Here is a 26,814-nt window from a genome sequence, read left to right as displayed (position 1 = left end):
TTACCCAAGCATTACATTGTTTTAGAGAGATGGTGATCAAAGTCAAGAAGAAAACATAGACAAATATTCCAACTGATGAGAAAAGCTACTTCAGTGACTCAACAATTGAGCTCTGTTAGTTATTGTTTTCTGGTTTTGAGTTCTCTGCAAGAGGCAAAACTCCAAGCTTTTACATTCTTATATGAAAATCAAAACCAGATCAATGAAGATCAAGCATTCAAGTCTTCCTCACCATATTGTTTTTGACATCTTCCGTGTAAGAGTACCCAGTAAAGGTCACTGCTAAAGATTTGGAACACTCATTCACACATGCAATTCTCAGGGTTTCCTCTCATATCTCAGCAGAGCCTCTTTCACTCAGCTCCCCTTCACACATTCAAATCCCACATACGGTTTATGAGCTCAGTGCCAAACATGTATGCAGCCAAGAAGGTCAAACTTTAGTAGTGGTGCTGAGCCACAGCCTGGGATTGCCCCTTCACACCGGCAACTGGCTCCAGCAGCAGAACAGCAGGAGGCTGTCCCGTGAATCCAGATCCACTTATCTGATACCTCTGATCATCACACTGGGAGCTTCTCTTACATCCATGCATCTGCACTTGAGAACAGTCTTCTCCTTTAGTTTGTAAAGTAATGGTCTCTTCCAAATAATGCCTAGAGGGCTGTGTAATGTGTGCAGGAAAACACCCAGTTGCTGGCAGTATCCAGGAGCTCGGTTAACAGGTTTGCAGTTCAAACAACATGCTAGTGTTTTGGTTTATCAACCCTCTTGACTTGTGGAACAGCCTCCCATCTTCCTAGGGAAACAGCTCAGAGGATTCATGTTCATAATAAGGATAATTTGGAAAGGTCGATAACAGAGAAATATTCGGCAAAGCAAACACTATTTATCCGGCAATTATATTAAGGGTGGCAGTATGACGTTAGCAGCAGTTTTCATTATGAAATTACGTGCTCCGATGCACCAGCTCCCAATACCCCAAAGGACTTGTGGGATGTCCGGCTCCAGAAAGACGCTGGAAACTCTAAGGACTGATTTATGAGGAAAGGGCCATAGTGAATGCTGAAAACATGATATTTACAGACATGTCACGGGACTTTCCTGACTCAGATCCTGTAAAAGACAACGCTAATGCAGGAACATGAATGATGCAGATACACAAGGCTGCGAGGGGCGCACAACCTTCACAAAGAAATTTTAATTTTTAATTTATGCACAACTTAATTTTAATTTACGCACGTCGGTGCCGGCCCCAGGGTCCCGACGGAGGAGCCGGTCAGTCCCCCGCCCCTCAGAGAGCCGGGGCACAGCCCGGGGCGGGCACTGAGGCGGCCCGGCCCGAGAGCCGCTCCCCCTCCGTGCCTCCCTCCCCTCCGTGCGCTGCCGGAAGGGTCCGTCTGGAAAAGCCGCCGCTTCTCCCCGGGCCCGGCGGCCCCGCGGCCGCCTCGGAGCTCCCGGGCCGAGGCCGCGACTGTGCCCGGCGGGGGCCGCGGCCGGCGGCGCGCGGGGGCAGAACCGTGGGGCCCGCGCGGGGCCGCGCTCGGCAGCGGCGGCAGCGCCGGGCCGGCGGCGGAGCGAGAACCGCGCTGCACCGCCCCGCCCGCCCCTTCCCGGCGCAGGCAGCGCCACGTCTCGGGCAGGAGCCGGCGCCGGGCGGGCGGCCTCAGGTCTGCGGGGGCTGGCCGGGATGGGGGGCGGCTCGGGGCGGGGGGCGCGGGGGCCGCTGCAGGCCGCGGGGCGCTCGGGGCTGCCCGAGGGACTGGGGAACCGCCCGGCCCGGCACGGCCCGGCTCCGTGGGCTGCGGCCCCGGGCCTCCCGCTGCTTCTGCTGGCTCCCAGGGACGTGCCCGGCCCAGAGACCCCGCGGCCGTGTCTGCCGGTACCTCCCGGTCTGTGACCGGGACCCGTTGTCGTCCTGACTGTTCGTGTTTTAAGCAAAATCGGTGACTTTGATACAGCTCTTTCCATGTGGGCTTATTGCTGTGTTGCCGTGGCGTGCCTACATTTGTGTGTCTGTGTGTGTGTGTCTGCTTGTGCGAAACACAGGGATACAAAAGGACTAGGAGGCCGGAATACTCTTCCGTTTACTACTGGGAATGGGTGGTACAGGAGAAAGCCATTCTTCATCACCTTGATCATTTAAACACGTTTTATGACAAGGACAACAAACCATCTCGTGTGGGCTGGATTTTGACAAGGTGTAAGGAGCCAAAATCTTGCTTGCCTTTTGTCTGTGATTCCTCTTGGTAACCTGTCACGTAGCATCTATTTGCTGTACAGTGGCAGTTCTAGGAGTTTTATTGAAAGCTTTATTACACTGAAAATCTTTAAAAATTAGTAACAAATCACAGGGAAGGTATTAATTTTTTTGTTTGGTGGAGGTTTCCCATTTGGAAAGATGCTGCAGGTTTCTGGCTCCTTCACAGCTCCCCTCTGTAAGGATCACCTACATAACCGTGTTTTCTTGTGTATCCTGAGCTGTTTGCTGTCTCAGTAACATTTTGGAGGTGATGGTGGTGTTGCAGGGTGACAGGGCAGTGTGGCACAGTAGCAGTTATACAAGTGCTCCCTGGAGATATGGAAGGAATGTTGTTCAAAATGTTTGTGTTCATGTAAAAATGCAGTCAAAATATTCCTGATTTGACATTCTCCAAAACTACACCCCCACCCCAGAGGTTAGATTAGGTATTCAGAAGTTAGATCTGAATACCTGAAGAATCATTTGCAAATTCCATAAACTGTGTTTGGAAATCCTTGTCTTGGCTGGTCACAGGAGAAGGCAATGTTTAGCTGCAGTCTAGGCCGTGTTCTGACTGCCAGCTTGTGCTGTAATGAGTAGTTCAGAGTCTGTACAGTGATTCATACTTGTTATTCTGCAGACAAGTAAACAGTAATGATGTAATTTAATTTTTAGAAAGTTAAATCTGAATTCCATACTTCATTTTAACAAAAGATATTGAAACTCATTCCTTTAAATTAAATACATGGTATGTTTCCATATATATACTGTAATTTACAGGGGACAATACTACTCTTTTACTGGCTTTGTTCTTAAAGCAGAGGCCAAAGAGATCTTTCTATTAAAAGGGACAATGGGTCTAAATCAGCTCTCTTGCTAAATATCTGTTGCATCCTTCTGCAGTGTATCAGTGCTACTAAAATAGTGATCATAAACACCCCAGATCTGGATACTTGGTTGTATTTCATTATCTATGTTACTGCATGTCTTGGTTCTGTCTGTGGACACTATTTTTAACTCATATTTTCAGAGCTCCAGTAAATGTTTGTAAATTCACTACATTTTGTTTCTAGAGGATGCAGCTCCTTGGTGATTGCGACTTTGGCTGCGAGCCGTTTCCATGATGTGGAGTTAGAGCTGCCTGCTGCACACCAACAGCTCTACAGCTCACAGCTGTGCTCTTGAGTGACACCTTGATGCTGTTCTTGCTGATGGAGAGAAACAGGACTTGGTAGTTCAGTTGGTGGCAAATTGTTGAGAAGAAGAACTTTTCAGGGATCTGGATCATTTTTACCATGGACTCCTCATCTGTCCAGCAGGATGTTCACTTGGAGAGCAGAAGCAGTAATGGGGCTCCCAGCAGCTCTGAAGAACTTTCAGATTGTAAAGCCAAGTCACAGCTAGTTACTACAGATGAAATTAACAGTAAGTTATTAAATATGTGCCAAATAATTTCCTATCTTACCCAGGCTTTTATATAATCATCTGTGTTATTATTCAGGTAAAGTTTTTCCTTGGGGTTAGGAAATTTTTGTACAGCAGTTTTAAGGAAGTTTGGTGAAGTCTATAGCTCTGTGTATATGTAAAACTGTTGGGGTTTTTTTGCTGTAGAACTTGTTCTTTTGAAAGCAAAACAAAAGTATTAGCTTAAATACTATCAGCTGTCAGGTGAGTGTTTATTGTTCAGGGTGTCAGTCTTCAGATAGTGTTTCCAAGAGTGTATACCTGAAACTCTCTAGAACAATCAGTTCTGAAATGACTGTTCCAGAGTAAGCTTGTGACTGGAGTACTTTATTCTGGCAGAAGAAATCTTCCTAATAAATTAAATCACTTAAGCAAAACCCAAAACGTCTGGCTCTGCTTCTCTTTATGAAAGAGAGATGCTGGCATGTACTCTCCAGTTTATCTCAAAGTAACTTTTATAGGTAGACAAGCTCTATAATAAAATAATCATGCAGCTGTTTATGAGAAACTATTTAGAGTCCACTATCTGAATAGATTATAGAATCAAACTTGAGGTGGAAGGGAGCTGTGCAGGTTATCTAGTCCAACCTGCTGCGCTGAGCACACCTTGTTCTGGAGCAAGATCAGGTTGCTCAGGCCCTTGTCCTATTGAATGCTGGAAGTGTCTGTAGAGGGAGGTTCATCAGGCTCCCTACCCATTCCAGTATTTAACTGCTTTATTGTGAAAGTATTTTCCCTGCACTGAATTGAAATCTCCATGTTTTCCTGGCAGGAGTCCGAGGATATGTTGGTGTTTAAGGATGTGGGGGTGGCTGGGTGGAGAGGTGTGTACGTTGTGGCTGCCTGGATACACAAAATCACAGTGGTTCCTTGTGTATAAAGAGGTGACGTGGTGAGGCTGGGGCCTTCTGGTACCACAGGTTTGTCACCCTGTCACAGGCAGCAGAGGGGAGGCCCTGACACTTTATTTGCTTTTCTTACACTGCCTGTTACCAGAGTGGCAGAGTGTGATGATTCATTCATCTTTCCTGAAGCTGGAGATCACACATTCCTGTCATCTCCTGTGCTGGACAATCAAATTGTGACTTACAATTAGATAGTGTGTCTTTCTACTGTTTTTATTCTAATTGCATCTCCTAGCCCATTGTTACAAAAAGACTGCAGCTGTATTGACACTACTGCCTTTAAATTACTTTAGTTCAAGGAGTGTTTAGGTTGTGTCTCCTGGCCTCAGGAAGTCACCAGGAAACCATTCCTCCAGAATTTTGCTCCAGCATTCCTTTGGTTTATGTATACCACTCACTGCTGGGGAGAAAAAATGTGAATAAAGTATAAACCTGATGCAGTTTCTGAGATGGGCCGAAACAATATTTCTGAATGTTTGAGCTGTAATCTTATTTTTGGCTTCTTGTGGCTATTCTTCGCATTGACACCTATTTCAAATTCAGTTTTGCCAATATTCTAGTTTTAAATGTTAGTCATTAAAAAGCAGTCTTTCCCTCTGTCCTCCTTAACATCCTTGTTGAACTCACCCCTTCCATCATGTCTGCAACTGTTTTTGTGACAACATGGTGATCTAAATCAGAGAAGGGGTTAAGGCTAAATGTCCTGAAATGTTGTCTGCATGACAAATAAGATTCTCAAAAGTATTTTATTCAAATCTTAGAGCTGATGGGTTTTGGCAGCCTAAGACTGAAAGTTTTATATTTCTACGCAAATTCAGTTTCCTCATTTGGTTTCCTCTATGCTGGTTCACACTGAGCTGGCTTGAGGGAAGATGCACTGCAGAGGTGGGAACTTGATTTTTGCACTTGCAAATACTTTGTGATCATAAATGTTAAATATTTTCCACCATCTTTAGGAAAAAAAAAAATTGCATATTATTCCAGTGAGTTGCAGTTAATTCAGTGATAACATGGTGTGGGAATGAACAGAAAGGCAGTGCTGTTTCAGTGCTGTTCATTTGAGATATATAATAATTAATTTAAAGTTAGATACATGGGTTTTTTGCAACAGCAGGTTCATAAATGTTAGTAGTTCCCAGCCAAGTGAAAGAGAAATGAGAAATCCAGAGTATAAACCTGTGAAATGTTTATCTGGTTTTGAATATGCATTTTTCCGGCTGGAAAAGAAAAATACTAGTAAGTGGGGATAAAATTGGTGTTGAAGTGATTCTTTAATTGCATTTTAATTGGTAGGTTTATTATTTTGATACATATGATCTTTGCTACTGTGCTTTTGATGAAGATATCGTATTTGAAAAAATGTAAAATGTCAGCTCACTTTAAAATTGAGAAACTGCTTGAGCCAGACTGGAAATAGGGATGGTGGATGCTTTCTCCCCAGTGCCCAGCTGCACATCAAAGAGCTGAATCATTCAGCACAGGCCTGCAGCTGCTGAGGCTTACTTGTAGTAGATTGACCCTTAGAGTTCCTTACACTTGGTGTTTCATGCTTCTAAACCTAACAAGAGTTAAAAACCGCTTTGAAGTTTTAAAGATATGTTTTGTGATGACTTTTGAGGTCCTGCTTGAGGGCAACATAGTAAAGCAAATGAAAAGTACTTCTTCTGGTTTTTTAAAGTAAAGAATCAAAAATCCTCTATGAAATGTCTCCTGCCAGTTGCTGTCAGTAGCAGTTTCTATATTCATACAATGTAAAGGCAGTAGTGCTGGCATTGTGTTTGGGTGGAACTGTGAAGATTAATTAAGTGGCTTGAAGTTGTAGCTCAGTAAAACTTTCTTTTCCAGCTACCAGTAATAATATCAATGAAGTACCAAATGAAGAGGGAAGTCTGGAGATAAACAGCAAAGTGGATGCCTGCCAGAATGGGCCAGAGTCGCTCTGCCTTGACTCTCCTGGATCTTTTGATCCTACCAGCAGTGAGCAGGGTGAAGAGTCATCCCCAGGTGTGACTGGTTTCCATGACAGCCTAAGGAAGTCTCAGGGAACTAGTGCTGAGGGCATAGCTCTTAGAAAAGAAGCTTTGCAGTCTCTCAAACTAAGTCTTCCCATGCAAGAAACTGAATTGTGTAAGCATCTGTTTATGGTGGTGCCCCTGCTTTCTCTTGCTGCATAAAGCTTTTTACTCTGAGCCTGGCTCTGGACTTCTGTAACATCATTTAAGCTTGAACTAAACTTTATTTTTGCAGTAAACTTTTACTTAGAACTGCAATTCATTTTCTTTCAGTAAACCACCCTCTGCTACAGCTAAGGCACTGCCTTACTATTAAAAACTGGCTCTTCACTGGAGGGGAATTCACGCTTTCTGGGGCTGGATCTAATCTTCTTGATTTGTAGGAGTAACAGGTGACATTAAAAAAAAAGAACAGCAGAACCAGATGATTTTAAGCTAAGAAAAAAAGGAAAGGAGAGAAGAGCAATGAAGGGGGGAGAAGGGAAAGCCTTTATATTAAGATGTCTAAAAGTCTTACTACAGGAAAGGTTTAATGTGAGTTAAGGGTTAATGTGAATTAATAAAAGGTACGAAAATATATCTAGAGAACCATTTTGCACTACTTGTAGGGAATGAGTGGACTGTGTAGGCCCTGCTTAGTTTTATAATTTTAATACTGTCAGAAATGCAGGACAAGTGAGATTAAGTAGCAGCAATATTTTTTTTCTTGCTGTATAATTTCTTGTCATCTCCTCCATCTGTGGAGGAACTATAGCATTTGCAAACTGAGCAGTGGAAGTCCACAGGCTTTATCAGTGCTTACACAAGGATGTATTTGAAGAGGGTCATTTGAGGTGCATGTCAGTGGGCTTTCCTTTTGTTCCTTGCTTAAGCATGAAGCATGTTGCTGATGGTAGAAGGGGCTTTTACCTTTTGCATCCGTTTTACCTGTGTTGGAGTTTTTTGTTTGACTGTGAAGATGCCTTTCCCTTACAGGCTCAGTAGAGTCTTCACTGCCACTGGAAAATGAAGAACAAATCAGACTTCAGGCAAGAAGGCGTCTGGAAGAGCAGCTCAAACAATACCGAGTGAAGAGACACCAAGAGAGAGTGAGTACCACACAACACATCTTCTAGATCGTGTTTTGTTGAGAAGCTTGAAAATTTACCATTTCTGTTCCCTGAATTAAAACATTCAGTAGTTTTCTCAAATGAGAGAAAGCATTTTTGTCTTTTGGACAGGCAAAATTTGGTTCTGTTACCTCATCAGTAATGTACCAGTTTGTGCTACTTAAAATAGGGGAGGAAAAAACAGACACCAAACTTAAAGTAACCTAAATGTTCAATTTTGCCTGTATTTTTCAGTTACCTTTTGGAGTCTCACATGAACATATTCAACATTTATATACTGCAGCTTGATATGGTTGGTTGCTGGTATAATTTACCTTGTTTATGAAAGTACATATGTTTAATACCAGTGTAAAAGTGTAGGGCTTTATATCTTAAGTTACAGCAAAACAAGTCTTTCATGCTATTTCAGAGTTAATATTCTGGAATTTATTGTTGACTCTTTGCTTCTTTTAGTCGAGTCAGTCTACATCCAAAACCCGTCCCTCCAGCACCCTGGATCCTGAGCTGATGTTAAATCCAGAAATCCTGCCAAGAGCCAGCACTGTAGCAATGACTAAAGAATATTCCTTTCTACGGACCAGTGTCCCCAGGGGACCAAAGCTCGGTAGCCTGGGACTTCCAGCATCCTCAAAAGAAAGAAGAAGCTCAAAATCTAAGGCCAGCAAGATCCGGTCCTTGGCTGACTACAGAACTGAAGATTCAGATGCTCGAAATGCTGCTGGGAATTCTGTGGCTACTGACTTACCTGGGGGGGCTCTGATGCAAAGCAGAAGTGGCCCAACATCAGTTGTGTCTGAGATCAGTCTGCCCTCTGACGTGGATGATCGAGTAGAGAATTCCTCCTTGGCAGGAGACAGCATTTCAGAGATTGATGGCAGTGAAGTGGGAATGAGGCTGGATGGAAATGAGAGTGACAGCTCTACCTACAGCAGTGTGTCAGGGAGAGGGCTGTATAGCAGTTTGCAGAATGCAGAAGGCAAACAGGACACTCCATATACAATAAATGGCCAGAAGATATATCCTGAAGCCATGGGGCAATTTCCTTCTCTCAGTGAGGTGCTGCAGGCTGCAGCAGTGGAGCATCAGGCCCAAGAGCAAGAAGTTGATGGAGAGGTACGGAGTAGGAGAGACAGTATTTCTAGCAGGTAAGGATCTCTATTGTTAGTTTTGATCTTTTCTTGGAATAGCCTATTACTTTTCTCTCCTACTAACTTTATATCCAGTTTTAACTTACACTGTTATTGAGTCTGTTAGTAGCTTACAAATTCTAAAAGAATCTGAGAGATCACTTCACTTGACTACCTATTTACTAAGTATATCTTTAAAGAAAGATATTTTTGCCACTGGCTGTGTTAAATGTACTGCAGGCAGTTGTTTCTGACTGTATAGAAGGACTTCATTCACTGGATCACTCATGAGCCATTGTCTATAAAGTCTGAAAGTACAGACTTTACTGTCTCAATGATATTTAGTATTGTCTTTTTCCTAATCTGTGCATGTACCTTTCAGACCTCACATAGTTAAGGAATGCCAAGAGTCTTGTCCTAGATATCTTACCCTCTTCAGCCCTCTGAGAATGAGATTTAGTTTCCTAAGCTTATGTGTATATGACAGGTATTAAACTGATTCAGAAAGCAAGTGCATAACTGGTGAAGCCCTTAACAATGTGTGCTTTTTATCAGTTGTCTGCAGATGCATATTTTATATGTCCTACTTTTGAAATTACTTCCCTCCGCTTTATTGGAATAGTGTCATGCCCAAAATATGTTGAGATGTACAATCAGTTGTTGATGATTATTCTGGCTTAGCTTTATTTCTTATGGCAATGAGAAGAGATTTTTTTCTCCAGATGCCTTGGCTGTACAGCAAGGAATCAGCATAAGGAATCCCTTATAAATATCTGTTATTCCTTCTTTTGCAGCAGCTGATGGCATTTCTCAGGCACATTAAAGCAGACAGTTATGAGAATAATTGTGAAGGTTTATGATCCCATCGTGTCCAGTTATCTGCTTAAAATGCGATGTGTAAATACAGAATATGATGAAGTCAACTATTGCAGTTCTGAAAAATAACAAGTATATGGTGCCACACTAGATTCTAGTTGCTACAAGTACAGGAAACTAAAGTAAAAAACCTTAGCATGAATATAATTTCTTTCTCTTTTTACCAGAGGTTGTTACAATGTGTTCTGCATCTACCATAAACCAGAAAAAATGTCCTACAGTCTAAGCCACAGGGATTCTGAGTACCTCTTAATTTCAGAGTCACTTTTCTTCAACTAGACAAGTGTTGTATTCCAACCCTGTAACTGTGCTTGTGCTGTCTCTGTCTCCAGTGTTTCTATGGAAAGCTCCATTGCAGGAACTCATGACGAGATGCTGCAGGTTATGAAGGAGAAGATGAGACTTGAAGGGCAACTAGAAGCACTCTCACTAGAAGCTAATCAGGTAAAAAATGAATTTGGAATTCTGTATTCAGCAAATCAAAATAAGATTTTAATTAATTTTCGAGAACCTCTTGCTCATTACTTGTGGAATTGTGTTTTGTAAAAACATTGTTGAATGAGGTACTTTACAAGAATGCCATGGTGGGCTGACCCTGGCTGGATGCCAGGTGTCCACCAAAGTTGTTCAGTCCCTCTCCTCCTCAGCTGGCCAGGGAAGAGCAGAAATAACAATGAAAGGTTCATGGGTTGACATAAGGACAGAGATGGGTAATCTCAGCTCCAGAGCATGGGGCACCTCCTTTGGTCTTTGCTCCACTTTGCTGGGCATCTTTTTTAGTCAGCCACTAATATATTTTCTCACGAGACTGCATTTTGGTTTTCTGGACACATTCAGGCTCTCAAAGAGAAGACTGAGCTACAAGCCCAACTTGCAGCTTTGAACATGAAGCTTCAGGCACAGATGGAGCACAGCCAAAACAGCCAGCAGAAGCAGGAATCCCTGAGCTCAGAAGTGGCCACATTAAAGCAGTCTTGCTGGGATCTGGAACGAGCAATGGCTGACCTGCAAAATGCCTTGGAAGCAAAGAATGCCAGTTTGGCTTCTTCAAACAATGATTTGCAGTTAGCAGAGGAGCAGTACCAGAGACTCCTGCAGAAGGTTGAAGATATGCAAAAAAATGTTCTCACCAGGGACAGTACAGGTGGGATGATGAAAATGTCAGTCTTTAAAATTTGTTGTTCCATAAATCATTTTATTTCAACTTGATTCTGAAGTCCAAGAAGAAGAAGAAATTTAAACTTGTGTGCATTTGATATCATACTAATAAAATAGTCTCAATTTTAAGATGTTTGGTTTTGATTTTGTGTCACAGAAGTGTCACAGTTTGCAAGCTGCCACTGCCAGCCTGGAGAGGGAGGCATAAATATTTAGTCCAGACAGTGGCCTAGTTGTTTTTTTGGAAAATTTTGTACAAATCAGTACAAATGCTGATTTGTAATGATGACTCTACGTGCCAGGACACCTACTTCCTGATGTTTAGTTAGTTCATATTTTCTGCCTCTAAGGAACTGTGAATACTTACAGAAGTGATTCATTTAGTTTAATTTTATTCTGCTTATGACCTGGTACTTTGGATTCTAGCACTTGGGCAGGAAAAGCCAATCTTTCTATAATTAGGCATATGTGCTTTTGTTCAACAGTTAAGGAAAAATAGATAAAATTACAAATACAGTAATAAACCTTGAAAAAGTGTGCATAAAAATAGCACAATGGGGTGTGTTAGTCCAAGCTCTTTATATTTGTTTTTCTAGTTCATGACCTGCGCCAGCAGTTGGCTTCCTTGCAGACCCAGCTTCAGAAGGTGCAGCTGGAACGGACCACACTGACCAACAAGCTGAAGGCATCTGAAACAGAAATCACATCTCTCCAAAATGTGAGGCAGTGGTACCAGCAGCAGCTGGTCCTGGCACAGGAGGCCCGTGTCAGGCTGCAGAGTGAGATGGCCAATATACAGGTATTGTGATTTATTGCACATGGGAGAACTGAGAATCTTTTTTTTTTGTCAGTTTTATCCACAGGACAAAACTGATTTTTTTTCCTTCTTTTAGGCTGGGCAGATGACTCAAGCAGGGATGTTGGAACATCTCAAACTAGAGAATGTGGCCCTGTCTCAGCAGCTGACTGAAACCCAGCACAGGTCCATTAAAGAGAAGGAACGTATTGCAGCACAACTACAAAATATTGAGGTATGATTGTAAAGGTTTTCATGAGTTATGTTCTGTCCACGTTGTGTATTTATGTTTTGCAAAATCAAGATTATTCTGGCAAAGTAATATAGAATTCTTATGAATTGGTTCAAATCCTGCATTATAAAAGCAGTAAATATTTGAGAGCAAATAAATTTGCGTGGCATTATGAACAATAAGAGGGAAAAAGGCCATATATTTATCATTCAAAGGTGATACTTGAATTTTCAGTTCTGGTATTTGTTTTTAATTGAACTTTGAAGGCAAATGTAAATGTTGTCCTTTGCCCATCCATGAACTTGTTCAAGAGGAAACTTAATTGGGAGTTAATCTAAATCAGTAATGTGCTTTTTAAGTGTGTGAAATTGCTCAGTAATTAGGTTTGTCCTTCCTTCCCTCCAGTAAGAAAAGTTGGGTAAAATCTGAAGTGTAATACAGTCACTTCCGAAGCTCTTAGAACCTTAAAATCCCCTGATTTTCAGTGACATTTCTGCTTCTGAGTCTCAAGGGAGAGTAAAGCAGCAGGTTAGTGGAAGTGCCCATCTGCAGTGTTACTGATAGCTTGTATAAATGACAGACCTGTTTCCTGAGTAGCTACAGCATCCAAGGAATCCTTTTTGGTTTAGAATTTTCCCAGACAGCTCAATTTTAATAAAGATTTGCTCATCAACAGAGAAAGGACAAGGTGTTATTTAATAGGAATTCAGATTGTCACAAGTGTGCAAGACATTCACTGTTATTTTAAGGTGTTTTAAGTCTAGGAATGAGTGACTTCAGTAAAGGCATATAAGTGTGTAAGGCAGACATCAGAATTATTTTTGTGGTTTTCCTCTACAAATTTTCTTGATAATTTACTTTTCTCTTTTCCTATTTTTTCCCACTCCTTCCCCTCCATTGAAACTGTAGAAGCTGATTCCATGCTTTTTCTATGCAGGCTGACATGTTAGATCAGGAAGCTGCCTTCATGCAGATCCAAGAGGCCAAAACCATGGTGGAAGAAGACTTGCAGAGAAAACTAGAGGAGTTTGAAGATGAGAAAGAACAGCTTCAGAAAATGGCTGATTCTGCAGCAACATTGGAGCAAGAATTGGAACAGGTAGACTGTTCTTAATCAACTTCCCAGGAATTCCAAGGGAAATACTGGTTTGGCAGGAAAAGCAATAGTAAATAGATACTGACCTCTAAACTTCTTTTTGAAACCTGAAAGATTGCTGCAAAAATGAAGTGCATACTAAAGTAATTCTGTTCCCGGTGAAAAGGCCTTTTTTCTAACCATGTCAGTAATAATACCTTTTTAAAATTTCATAACTACTGTCTTGCCAGATGCTGAGTTTTTTTAGTGAATTCAGTATGTGATTATTCTAAGTATAGACAAGAACCACAGATCCATGTTCAAAGCTGTTAGGCAGTCAGGGTATCATTACATACATTTACATTTACAGAGCCCTGCTTTAACCTTGTAACCTTATGCAGGCAGCATGTCAAGGGCTGCAGTGACACGAAGTATGTGATAGCTCAGTACTATATTCCATATAATGATTCGGTATTATTAATAGTGCTGAATTTACCTGAATTTGCTGTGGACACATTTTTCAAGTAAAACTTTTGAATACAAAGAATATTATGAATATTTTAGGTTTGTCATTCTGGTCATTGCTTAGCCTGTAAGGTAACAGATGCTGCTCAAGGCATTCGATATAATTAACAGAGCAAATGCAAGTGGCCTCAGAAAGTTAAAAATATTTTCACCTTCTGCTGTTTTCTCCTACAGGCTGAAATATTAATTATAATACTTGATTTTGATTAGAGTGCTTTTGCAAAGATAACCTTTGTTTTGTATTAATTTAATTTTAAAATATTTCCTGTCAGGTCAAGTTGACTTTGCATCAGCGAGATCTGCAGCTTGAATCCTTGCAGCAAGAACACCTCGACCTGATGAAGCAATTGACTCTAACCCAGGAGACACTGCACACCAAAGAGCAGTCCCTGGATGACCTGCAAACACAGTATGATGAACTGAAGGCCAGGCTAGAAGAGCTCCAGAGTGATGCTGCTTCTAAAGATGACACAATCCAGTATTTGCAGAATGAGAAGATTGTGTTGGAGGTGGCTCTGCAGGCAGCAAAAGCAAGTAAAGAGCAACTTGATGAAGGGGCAGCACGCCTTGGAGAAGGTACAGAAGTAACATCAGAAATCTTGGAGCAGCTGAAGCAAGAAATGGCAGTCAAGTCAAGCCAGGTAATGATCTTTCTGAAATCTTACCAGTTTTAAAACACAATAATTTGGAGTACAGGTCACAGTTTGGGTAGTAATTTTGTAGTGTGCTCTTTTCTGTGGCAGTGTGGGCCAAACATCTTTCCTATGCAGTAATTTTGGTTTGCAGTGTGGGGACCTGGTGAGTGTATTTCTGTACAAAATGTTGTGTTATCTAACCACTGAGATGCTTAGTCAGAAACAGGATCCTTGTTCGATTAGGCAGTTGTTACAAATCACACAGATAAGCTCACTGAAGAAATGAGGTATAATATGACATTTGGCTCATAAAGCAATGTTTGCTTTTTCCCCCTCTGGCAGGTGGAAAATCTGCAACAAGAAAATGCCACCCTCAAAAAACAGCTTCAAAAAGTGAAGGAACAGTTCCTGAAGGAGAAGGTAAGTAAAACCAAAGACATTTTGGACACATAAACCCAAGGAATACACTTTTTTTTACAGTGAAGGCATGTACTTCTGGGGAGGTTTTGAGGATATTTAGATCTATTTTTTGTGTCACAGAACTTTGTGACATTAAAATACAGAAAATTTATAACTTTCAGTTGAATTTCTATCTGTAACTAATGTGAAAGCTGATTCACCAACAAATGCATGCTTTGATAGGGCTTCAGCCTTTGCCAAGTGATCCACCATAGAAAATCTCTCTTTGATTTGTTGATTAGGTTCACTTTTGCAAAAGCACTCATGTAAATCTTCAAGTGTTGTCATTTCCTTGCAGCTCTGAAAAACAAGAGTTGCTTCAGTAATTAGATGGTAAATAAGTGCTTTACTGCAAATTTTATTCTGAATTTACACAGTTTTGAAACAGTAATTTGAAATGGATATGTCATTAGTGTTGCACATGTATGTGTCTTATTTATTAGGTGGCACCATTAATTTGCTGCTTGATTGCTTATTAGCCTAATGTCAAAGTTTGTTTTAGCTTGTTATGTTTAAGTTTGGGAAGGCTGTTTAAACCGTCAGTCATAGTTAAGCCCTCTTCTCATGGCAAAAGTTACTAATTATGTGTGTAGGATGATTAATTTTTTACAATTAGTTTGGGTTTTTAAAAGTGGCACATAATGCAGTTTCCATAAAGAATGTGAAGAAAAGTATCCCTTACTGCAGAGAACACTGAGGTGTTTCATTTAATAAACTGCTAATATGAGCTGTTATTTGATATTTGAGCTTGCATAAAAGCCTTTGAACCAGAGTAAATATCTTACAGAAGGTGGTGCTAGTTTGTATGACACCCCCAACCCCTCAAACTAAAAGAATATCAGTAAATACTTTCTAGTAAATTAGTAAAAAATTTGCAAAGCTGAAACAGAGGTGAAACATTGTCCTCTTGAAACTCTTGTGTGCAAGGTCATGGTGGAGGCTTATCGAAGAGATGCCAGCTCCAAGGACCAGCTCATCAGTGAGCTGAAAGCTACAAAGAAGCGGCTGGACTCAGAGCTGAAGGAGATAAAAAAAGAGCTGCTGAAAATCCAAATTGAGAAACAGTCACTTGAATCTGAGCATTCAAAACTACAGAAGGAAGTATCTCAGGTTCACCAGCAGATGGTGGAACTAGAAAATCACCTCCAGTCAGTGCAGAAAGAACGAGATGATATGGAGACACGCCTACAGGTATGGAAGGTGTAAGGCTTTGGAGAGTGTTACATCCAGGATGCACTGCTGTTTCTGGTAACTTTGCAAAGAAACAGAATGACCACCTGCAAGTTAATGTTCTTAGTTATATATTTAAAATAGTCTTGGTTATATATTTAAAATAATCTAGACATTTCACGTACCTACCAAAATTCTGTAAATGCGTAGATGTTTTCTAACATCTCGTGTAAGTAAGTGGGGAGAAGCACTACAGGAGTGGTAGAAGACTGATGTGCAAGAAGTTTCCTTGGTCCTACAGTGAACTTCATCTGAGAAGAAGATCCAAACACTCTTCATATGTGTTAACAGTGGTGGCCTCAAAGGAAAGAGTTAAAGAGAAAAGAAAATGGAAAGAGAATATGGAGGACTAGAGAGCAATTTATATTTAGAGATGGAAGTAATTTTGAAATTTCATTATTTTTCTTTTATAATCAAACATGACAGCAAACATGCTTTTGTTCTTACACTCATGAGTCTTCTTTTCCTTCCTGTTAAGTCTTTGCAGTTCGATAAGGAACAAATGGAATCTCTTGCTGAGGCAAATCAGGCATTAAAACAACAAGTAGAACAAATGCAAGAAGAAGCAAAAAAGTAAGTGTTCTTCTAGCACAGACAAAAGAACTACAGCATCTGGTTTTCATATTCGGCTTTCAGATGTCGGGTTTTGTTGGGTCATGTGAAAATTAATCTTGTAGTACTATTTGTCAAGCAGCTTTTGTTTTTACCTGGTGTTTTCTTTTCCTTTCACACCAGGGCCATTACAGAGCAGAAACAGAAAATGAAGCGTCTTGGGTCAGACCTGACTAGTGCTCAGAAAGAGATGAAAGCAAAACACAAAGCCTATGAGAATGCAGTCAGCATTCTCAGTCGGAGGCTGCAGGAATCTCTTACTGCAAAGGAATCTGCTGAGGCAGAGCTGAGCAAACTAAAAGCACAAATTACTGATGGTGGGAATGACCAGATTGCTCAGGTATGCAGATGTCCTTTGACATTGTACAAAGACAGAGCTTTAAGTCTTGACATACTGTTTCACCCTGAAGTGATGAAAATATTTGAAAAATAAAGCTAGATAAGAGCATGGTGTCAGGGCTCTGAGCACTGAGAACTTCTTTAACTATGTTTGAGAGAGGTGATTTGGCAAGCTAGATTTACTGATTAAATTTTTATTGTTGGTTGTTTTTTTGGTGGAATTGTTTAATTTTTTTAAGGGTTAGTATCTGCAAGTTTTCCAAGATTCTAGCTCTTAATGCTTTTTTCTCATTGACAGCTAAAAGTTTTTCAAGGTAGTCATAGCTTATTTATATATGTTAGGCCTGTAACAAGAAAATTATTTTACTAAGGGAAGCTCCAATTTCTTGAACCAATGGAGCAAAATATCAAATACACCTACAGCAGTAGCTGGATGCAGGAGTGGAAAACTCTGAGCAAGACCTTTAAATTAAACACTAGCACCTTGTTTCATATTTTCTAGAGAAGCAGGTTTTTAACCAAAGCAGAAGTGACTCCTGAAGATGGGTGATGCACTAATCACGTGTGACCCCTTTGTCTTTAGGAGAAGATTCAGGCTCTGAAGACAGAACTGCGAGCTCTGAGCAGCAGTAAATTGATGCTGGAAAAAGAGTTGCAAGAAGTGATTTCACTGACCAGCCAGGAGCTTGAAGAATACAGAGAGAAAGTGCTGGAACTTGAAGATGAGGTGATTGCTTGAATTTGCTTGGTAGATGGGCATATGACAGTAAAAAGTGCCTGCGAGACAGGGAAAAATTTTAGTACCAAAATTTTATTCCAACGGTGGAGAAAATCAGAATCATGGATAGGAAACATCATGTCAGTGGTACTTGCAAATTCTGTTGCCTTGTGCTGGTTCTTTGTGGTTTCATGAGTCATTGTCCTAGAGGGAAAGAGGATGAGAGAGAAGAGTGGTTCCTGTATTAGATACCAGCTGGTGTCTGGTCATGAGACAGTGAGGATACATAAACCATTAGCTTTTGGAGCTGCTGGGAGTCATGGATCCCCAGTGATGCTGGGGGCCAGGTGATGGTGTTCAGTTGTAGAGTGGCACAAAAAAATTATATATATGTCAACTGCTCTGGGTCTGCACCTGAACAGTACTCCTGGATTCTTCTTTCTAGCAAGCATTTTAGTCTTCCAACAGGAAAAATACCAAAGTGAACTTATTTTTTAATGTTCACTTAAAAAAGAAAAAAATTAAAAGAAAAAAGAAATCCCACTCTGGAAAAACAAGATGCTTATTGAGTTTAACTTACAAATTTTTTGGATAGTAGCCTGAAGCTGTTTGATTATGTTTGTTTGATTTGTGTTTTTCTTTGACTATAGCTTCAGGAATCTAGAGGCTTCAGGAAGAAGATAAAACGTTTAGAAGAAATGAATAAGAAGTTGGCCCTTGAACTGGAACATGAACGTGGAAAACTTACAGGTCTCAGCCAGTCCAACGCTGCTTTGCGGGAACACAACAATATCCTCGAAACAGCATTAGCAAAAAGAGAGGCAGACTTGGTACAACTGAATCTACAGGTATTTCACTTTTTGATGTAATAACTTCAGAAGGGAATTGGCTCATATGATACAAAGCTGGTGCATTTTCTCCAGCTCTGGGTCACTCTGTGTGTTGTGTAACAGCATCAATATGGGGGTCGAACAAGAGATCAGAAGTGGGACTTGGCACTAAATAGAGTTTTCTTTAGAAAAAAAATTAATAAAATAGTGCTACAATATTTGCAATAGTGAGAGTGTAGGTATTTGGAACATACCAAATCCATATGTGTTACGTATGGATTAATTGAGATAAATAATTTTTATTCCAATACATTCATGTGGGCATAGACAATTAGCTACCATTTAACCATAGCTACTTGTAAAGTTGAAGGTACTGTGTGGAAAGCGTAATCAGTGAACAGCAGAGAGTTTTTTTGGAATCCCTGCATTGGCTTGTGTTTATATTTCCTCTACTTCCAGTGAGCCCACACAAAGCATGTATTTGTTTTTGTGATGTGTTACAGGTTCAGGCAGTCCTAAAGCGGAAAGAGGAGGAGGATCAGCAAATGCAACAACTTATTCAAGCTTTACAGGCTTCCCTAGAGAAGGAAAAGTTAAAAGTTAAAGACCTTCAGAAGCAGGTAATGGCTCATCTTTTATTCACTTACAAAGCAATTTAAAGATATTTAAAAAGTATATTGAAATGAAATCTATATTTTGTAATATCCTGCTTCCTGCAGGGGTCTGTCAGGATGGCCAGTGGCTGAAAGATCAGTTGATGTCTCCTCTGTTGTGTTCTGTGTTAAGCTCCCTTTATGATTCCCCTGCAGAGAAAAAACAAAGTAAAACTGCATCTTTTGTCCTGTTAGGAAGCAGCAGCCAAAGCGGATGCAGCCCACAACCGGCGACACCACCGGGCAGCGATGCTGGAGCTCAGTGAGATCAAGAAGGAGCTCCACGCCAAAGAGCTGCTGGTCCAGGCCCTGCAGGCTGAGGTGGACAAGCTGCAGTAAGTAAATGTCTCAAAAAGAACAGTAATTACAACAAGTCCTCTCAAAAAGCCATACATCAGTGAATTTTTGGGTTTGCCCCTTTGGGGTGGATTATGTTGAATGTTCCTCAGCAGAACCTGACCATGGATGCTTGTTTGGACTCTGAGCAAATACCTGCATTTTTCTCTCTTTATAATTCAGTTAGACCTGAGATACATTGTTTTTAGGCTTCACTATCTGCTTTTTTTTCACTTTCACCACACACTTCTACTATTTCACATTGCTAGTAAGGATTAACACTTTATATATATCCTATTATTCCTCTCTTCTACGTCCCTGAGGAACTACATAGAGAATTAATTTGATTATTGACTATGTTCCACAATGTATTAAAATTCAGTTTGCTCATATATAAAAGTTTTTCTTAAATTATAAGAAACTATCAGACCTACATGAAAATGCTTAACTCTATTCCTCCGGAAACAAAGCAAAATTGCTGACAGGGTTTTGGGGTTTTTTGGTTTTTTTTCCTGCATAATCTGTTGTTTGTAATTGGACTATTACCAGTGCTCAAGAATTTCATAATTTTTTTCCAATATTTAATATTTATAGATATCTTTCATAAAATCTTCTTGTGATTTAACTCTTGCTCTATGAATGTGTTTGGCAAAGCCTTCAGTCAAAGCTGTGATTAACCAGGTTCCAAGCACAGTCGTGTCATTTATAGTTAACTGGCTAACCCAGTGAAATTCTTGTTTTAAAGAACACATTGAGTAACTGCTGTGTCTATTAATTTTGCTGTGCAGGGTAGAGGATGAAAAACATTCCCAGGAGGTATCTCAGTTCCAGCAAGAGCTGGCAGAAGCCACATCTCAGCTCCAAGTTCTGCAGAAAAACCTGGATGACAAACTTAGTGAACAGCCTCTAGTAAGCCAAGAGGTAAAAAGTGAACACTTACTGTGTTTATCTGTATTTCTATTGCATTGTATGACTTTGTCTTAAATTCAGCATATTTAATAGTTTTGCTAGGTTTTCTTAAGAAGGTTTTAATGAGACATAATATATTTAGGATTTTGTGGTTGATTGCACCTGTAGATAATACCAATTATATATTTTCTTTTTCCCCTGGTAGGTGGAAGACCTGAAGTGGGAAGTAGAACAGAAAGAAAGAGAAATTGAAACACTTAAGCAGCAGCTGGACATGACTGAACAGCGCAGCCACAAGGAGTTAGAAGGGATACAAGTTGTCTTGCAGGTATTTAATTGAGCCAATTCTGATGGATGGAAATGTTGATTGCTGTAGGGGGATAATTAAAACTATATTTTTATTTTTTAAAAGCATACTTACATTTTTTTCTGAATTTTTATTTTGACTGTGCTTTGACAGTACCTTGGTAGTTCTTCAACCTCTATGCCATTAAAATAGGCTACTGACTTTCTTTTAACATAACCTCTGATTTTCTGCCATTTGCCAAATCTGGCAAATTTGTTTCAAACAGCAAACAGTTTCATACAATGTTGTGTGTTGTTTTTTCTTCTAGTTTCCTCTGGAAACTGAAAAGATTATAAAAACATTAGTTGGCTGGAATTTTTATGCTGTTTCTCTACATCACATTGATTCTCCTCCCATTTAGAACATCAAGACTGAGCTAGAGATGGTGAGGGAAGACCTGTCAGCAACTCAGAAAGATAAGTTTATGCTGCAGGCTAAAGTGACTGAACTGAAGAACAGCATGAAGTCACTGCTGCAGCAAAACCAGCAGCTGAAGTTGGACCTGAAGCATGGCAAGATGAAGAAGGTATTTAAATAGAAAGAACACTTTTTGTAAAGTACAGGAAAGTTCTCTGCTAATGCTCTTAAATAACCTAACATGAATGTGCCTGTGATTCCTGCTCCTTAGTGCAGATGGGCACCAGTAGCATGATGTGAGACTCTTTCTAGGTGGGAAAAATTATATTGATGAATTAAATTGTGTTTCTGACTCCTTTTTTTCCTTTAACCAGAGGAAAGAACTGAAAGGCGAGAATAACTCTTCTAATCCAGTGACTCCAGTCAAGATTCCTGATTGTCCAGTGCCTGCTGCCTTGCTGGAAGAACTGCTGAAACCAACAGCTGTGAGCAAGGAGCCTCTGAAGAACCTGAACAGCTGTCTCCGGCAGCTAAAGTATGGCCTGTTGTTTTAAACCATAGTAAGGAATCTTAAAAATGTTTTCAGGAAACCAGCTGCCACCATGAGGAAAAAAGGATTTGTAAAATTAATAATTTATTGGGACTGTATTTAGGACAGTAGGATGTACTGTCTTTGTAAGTGCTTGCTTATATGGTTATTGCCATAGTGAAAGAAGACTTTACAATAAACTAAACAAAATGTCCATCCTGAATTGTACACAGCAGAAAAAATCAAAACCAGCTATTAATATTTTTTAATTAAGCACATTGTGTTTGTTTTGCTCTGAAGACAGTTCCTAAGCTTCTTGTAGATTTCTCTCTCTTTTATACAGCTATATCTTAAGTAGTCTTGGAGTAGGTATCAAAAATCAGAAAAGTAATTTTTTGGGCTTGCATTTAGCAGTCAGTTTTCTGCTTGCTAATTTTTGCTTTTTTTGTTCTCAATGCATCCAAAGGCAAGAAATGGACAGCCTTCAGCGGCAGATGGAGGAACACACCATTACAGTACATGAATCCATGTCTTCATGGACTCAGATTGAGGGCAAGTTAATGGACCTTACTTCTACAAGTCCTACAAGTGCATCAGACCAGCAGGAGACTCCTACTGCAGATGAAAAGAAAGAGAATTGTAGTGTTAGTGACAAGGAAGCTTTGACACTATAACCTCCTTACCAGTTGTCTTTCTTCCTATTGCTTTAAGTATATAAACAAATCTTTATAAAAATTATTTATTTCATTTTTTTAAATGGTATTCAGAGTTGTGCTTTTGCCTGTAGAAGCAAAGGGCACTGATTTGAGAAACTGATGGAATAGTAAATGCAAAATGTGCTATTCTAAGGGTTTGTTTGAAACAGTTCTGTCATGTTGGGTACTGCCAAGTGATGAATCTAGCTCATTTGAGGGTTTAGTAAGAGACTGCGATGAAGATTTAAAATGAGGTCAAGAGGAGCATCTGGTTTCAAGTATGTAATTGTTCAATCTGGGTGAGTTTGTTAAGGAATTACTGTTAATTATGTAACATCTAGATTTTCTTGTTTGGTTTTCTTTTTTAATTTGTGGGAGTAGGATGTATTTTTTCCCTCATCTTGGATTGTAGCCAAACTACAGAGAAAAATAAGTTCTCATGTTCAGCCATTAGCAGTGGTTGAGAACTGGATATGCTGAGTATTCTCTTGTCCCTCCTCTAATCTCTTATTTTTGAAATGCAGATTATAGATACCTGTATTTGAAGGAAAATAAGTTATTGTAAGCCATTTCCAGTTTTGAAGATGACCTCTGATCTACAGCAGAAGAAACAAGACTGTAAAGACAAGCAGTGCAGAGCATTGGTATCTTTGGCAGATTTGCCTGGCACATTTGCTGATGTTTTTCTCTTACAGTCACGGGCCAGTAGTGAGCTTTGCTTCACTGCACAAATACTTTGCACCTTTTTATTTCAAGTTTTGAAGTAGAGACACCCATTTAAAAGTGTGTGTGTAAAATATATATATATATATACATAAGAAAAAAATCATAATTTTCTGACTTTGAATATCTGGTTTAATATGCTTATATACTGTAAGTTAAGGCTACAATGAGGGGTTTTGTTACTGTCATTGTTTTAATGTTATGTTTAAGTTTGCTCTTCTTTGACATACTGTACAAATGGCTTAGGGGAATCAGCACCTAAAGCCAGAGCTTTTAGAAATGTAATTATTTTTACTTTAAAAGACATAATTATAATGCCTATAAAATTATTATTTTTAATAGCTTTATCTTCTCCCACACACTCCCTCTACTTTTTGCACCCTCCATTCCAAGGTGTCCAGGGTGAATGAAAGTGTTGGTACTGTGGCAGTCCCTCTGCAGAGCACCTTGACTAAGTTATTTTTAAAGCAGCTCACTTTAGTTTCCTTCATCTTTGGTCCTGTTGCTCCATGTGGCTCATGGTGCAGTGACAAGCCAGCCCTCTCCTCACTCTAAAATTCAGTGTTAGGGTATTTGGAAATTTAGTGGTTACTCATGTACTAGAATGTTTTTGTCCTTAAAACATAAAACAAGTCAATTATATCCATTGTAGTTTGGTGTTCACCAAAAAAAATAAATCTATTAAGTACAAGTGGATTCAAAGGCTGGAAAAAAAATTCTAATTCATGTATTTTTCCAAAGAGGCTGTCGCTGTTTTTGGGTTTGGCTGTTGTAGAGGAGGGGGAAGAATATTGCATTTTGTTTAGCAGTAAGGCAAAAAATAACCAAACAAAACTCCCAAACCCACCTATTTTTATCCAAAGTCTGATTTCTCGTAGCTACCACTTCAGGGTCTAGTCCAATTGAACACTTTGCACTATAAATGTTTTTACTGAATGCTTTCATGCCCTGCAGCTACTGGATTTTAACTAAGATTTTATTGGGATCAAAGTCAAGTGACGCTGACAGTCAAGGTTTTGCAACTGGTAAAGGAAGAAATGCATTGATGTTGCATTAGATGCCCATCAGATGGATTTACCAAACAATTCAAAATCAAAAGCTTTACAAACTAGCTTAAGACATATCTGCACACTGCTGCAGTCTGCTTTGTAGAGTAAATGGTACTGATTATCTTGCTGTTGTCATGTTCTTGAAGTTGCCTGTATATTAAGCTCAAAGAAGAAAAAAAACCACAGTATTGTTAAAGAAAAAGAAATAAACTGTAATGAATAATATATTCAGTACAAGAAAAAACTACCAAATGTCCAGGATTTAAAATACTCCTTGTGCAGCGTTAATATTGCTGTTCACTTTATTAAATACATTGCCTACAGTTCAGAATCCACTATGTTCTAATCTGTTAGTTCAGCAGTGGTTGTATGGATAAAGGTTTTATCTGGTATCAAAGAAGCCAGAATTTTTAGAAACTTTCCTAGTTGTTCTGAATGTCAGCTCTCCTTTTTGTGTCCATTCTGCCTCCTGCTGCAGTTTCTCACTAGCTCCTGAAGACATCTGAGCTTGCACAATCAGCCTTAGATGTGTTTTTCCCTTTCCAAGATGAGGGAGCTGTTGTGGATTAGATTCTGCATTGGCCCAACTGCTGCTGGCAGTACCTGGACACTGGGTATTGTCCTGTTATATTCACCATGTGCTTTTTCTACAAACACCATGTCATTTACTTAAATGAAGGGCAGGGAGATTTTAGAGGGTCTAAATCTGGTGAGGTACTAAGTGAAGTTACAGAAGTCACTGGGAGGTCTTCTAGAAGGAGCATGCAGTGTGTGATAAAGGCAAGGCCATTTCTGTGAAGCTCATCAGCTATGTTTTTAATGACCCAGAGAAACAGTTGCTGCTTTATTAAAAAGCCTCACCCTGAGGCTGAGCATGATCAGTCTGCAAAGCTTCAGGTCTCTGCTGTCTAGACAATAAATTAACTTAGCTGTAGGAATGAAAATTGTCTCCCCTCTGCCTGTCACAGCACTGCCAAATAATCAGGAGAATCTGAAGAATAAACTCTTAAAATTTTATTTTGCTTTTACAAGCACTGCAATAGAATGTATTTTCTGTGTTTCTTTACTGGTTGCTACGTACTAAACCAAATCTAGTAATTGAAGGAGAAATGTCACTGCAATGTGAGAATGTTTCCCAGTGCTGAAAGCTGGTAAATGGTGCAGCATTATTTTTTCAGATGCTGTTGAGTTTTTGAGGGCTCTTGCATAACTGTGCATTTAAAATAAAAATCACAACAAAGACCAGCAAACCCTACAATAGAATAAAATGTTACTGAGTTTCTGGCATTGCTGAATATTGCATAATGCTCCATTCTGTTGTCTTCCAGATTTCTTGGAAATTTTTGTGCACTGTATTGGGATCAGCTGAGCCTGCTATCCACTCATGCAGCAGGAGGATCTGATCCCATACTGTTTATTCAGGCAATATCCTAGCAGAAATCGATGAGATTTTCACACATGTAAAGTAATATCCAGGATGAATGTTCTACTGTTCATATTTCATGGATTATATTTTCCTCGTTAGGGGAGAGAACTGCAGAGACACAGCTATTTTAGTGTTAGCTGTGACAACATCAAAGATGTGCTGAGGACAGGTGGTATTACCAATATAAATTTACCTTAAAGATGACAAATTCACTCCTGGTGATGCAGAAGCTTGTGATGTACATTTTGTTAACTTTGTGGGGAAGGTGGGAATGGTTGCATGTGACTTGCTGTGATCAGAGCCTTTAAGTATTTTCCTGTGAAAGCAATTGCTGTCCAGAGGAATTACTGATGCTCATCAGCTGTCATCTGATCACTCTGCCTCCTGCTAATGAGCAACACTTCGGTCTTGGGCAGCCTCATTTCCAATACAGATGCACAGATTTCTAGGGAAGGGAAAGATGTTCTGGATATTGTAAATGAAATGGTTCTATTTCATGTATGACATTCAGTAATGTCTGCTTAGGCCGTATTTGTAAAGATAGAAGTTAATAATTCCATGTTCTTGAAGAATGGATAACCCAGGGGCTGGAGGAGTTACACTATGTACAATTAATGTTTATGATCATACAAAGCATGTTGATTATAAAAATTATGTGCATAGGGACTCCTTTAAAAGTTTTGTGCAATAAACTATTTTTGCTAACGGGCCCCATGTTGTTTCTGCTTCGAAAGAGTTGCCATTTTCTCTTTGGTTTTGGACAGTAATTTTTGTGTTGGGATCCTGAATATGCTGTGTAGCCACCTTTAAGGGAAAAAAATCTTATTTTGAAAGACAACATTATTGTGTATTGATTTTTCACACATCTAAACTTCATTGTGTTTCTATTTCCATTATATTTTCTTTTTCTCAGTTAGCTGAACTCATCAGAGAAGAAACACAATCCTTGGCCTGAATTTGTCAGCCTGTGGAGTTTGAGTGTACAAAATGGAACAATGCAGAAATGTCATCTTCATTCTAATTTAGACAGTTAAAAGGAGGAGAAAAATTCCTGTACTTTCCTTGCAATACTAAACAGTGTGAGTTAAAGCAGTACTATTTTCTTCTTTAAGGACAGCAACTTAAACCACCAAGTGCCTGCTCTGCACATAGTGCAGGTGCCTGTACCCTAAGGCAGGAATGTTGCACTTGCTGGGAGGGCTGGTTCACATCTGTGCAGGGAATTGTTCTCATGCACGAGAGGCCTCCTGCTCCCTGGTTTTCCACCTCTCATGGCTCATACGAGACTGCTGCAGCATTTTAACGTTAATACCCGGACGGAACCTTTCTACAGCGGCCTCTGAAGTGCCCGTGTGTTCCCGGTCCCCAGGGCCGGTGCAGCTCAAACCCTGCCCCGGCCTTGGGCAGCGCCCGCCCGGTGGCTGCGGCTGCTGCGCGGAGCTCCGCCGC

At 40.0% G+C, this 26,814-nt stretch overlaps 1 protein-coding gene across 2 annotated transcripts; it reads left to right on the top strand.

Moving 5' to 3' along the window:
* Window positions 1-1,549: 1,549 nt before the first annotated feature.
* GOLGA3 (golgin A3) lies at window positions 1,550-26,224 on the top strand. 2 transcript variants are annotated; one of them, XM_030958603.1, is made up of 24 exons: window positions 1,550-1,668; window positions 3,314-3,665; window positions 6,455-6,613; window positions 7,597-7,709; window positions 8,184-8,875; window positions 10,066-10,177; window positions 10,571-10,877; window positions 11,488-11,690; window positions 11,785-11,922; window positions 12,857-13,018; window positions 13,792-14,160; window positions 14,497-14,574; window positions 15,541-15,804; window positions 16,322-16,416; window positions 16,579-16,795; window positions 17,378-17,521; window positions 18,163-18,360; window positions 18,846-18,962; window positions 19,191-19,330; window positions 20,120-20,252; window positions 20,446-20,568; window positions 20,948-21,112; window positions 21,318-21,478; window positions 21,939-26,224. In XM_030958603.1, the coding sequence occupies exons 2-24, from the start codon at window positions 3,536-3,538 to the stop codon at window positions 22,144-22,146; spliced, it is 4,428 nt and encodes a 1,475-aa protein (XP_030814463.1). In that variant the 5' UTR covers window positions 1,550-1,668; window positions 3,314-3,535; the 3' UTR covers window positions 22,147-26,224. The 2 variants fall into 2 exon arrangements, with proteins under 2 accessions (XP_030814463.1, XP_030814462.1); XM_030958602.1 differs by having other exon boundaries at window positions 6,455-6,736.
* Window positions 26,225-26,814: the final 590 nt, after the last annotated feature.

This window comes from Camarhynchus parvulus, chromosome 15, assembly GCF_901933205.1.
Source record: "Camarhynchus parvulus chromosome 15, STF_HiC, whole genome shotgun sequence".
NCBI lineage: Eukaryota > Metazoa > Chordata > Aves > Passeriformes > Thraupidae > Camarhynchus > Camarhynchus parvulus.
The sequence above is the reverse complement of the archived record's forward strand: the minus strand, read 5'-3'. Positions and strand labels throughout refer to the sequence as shown.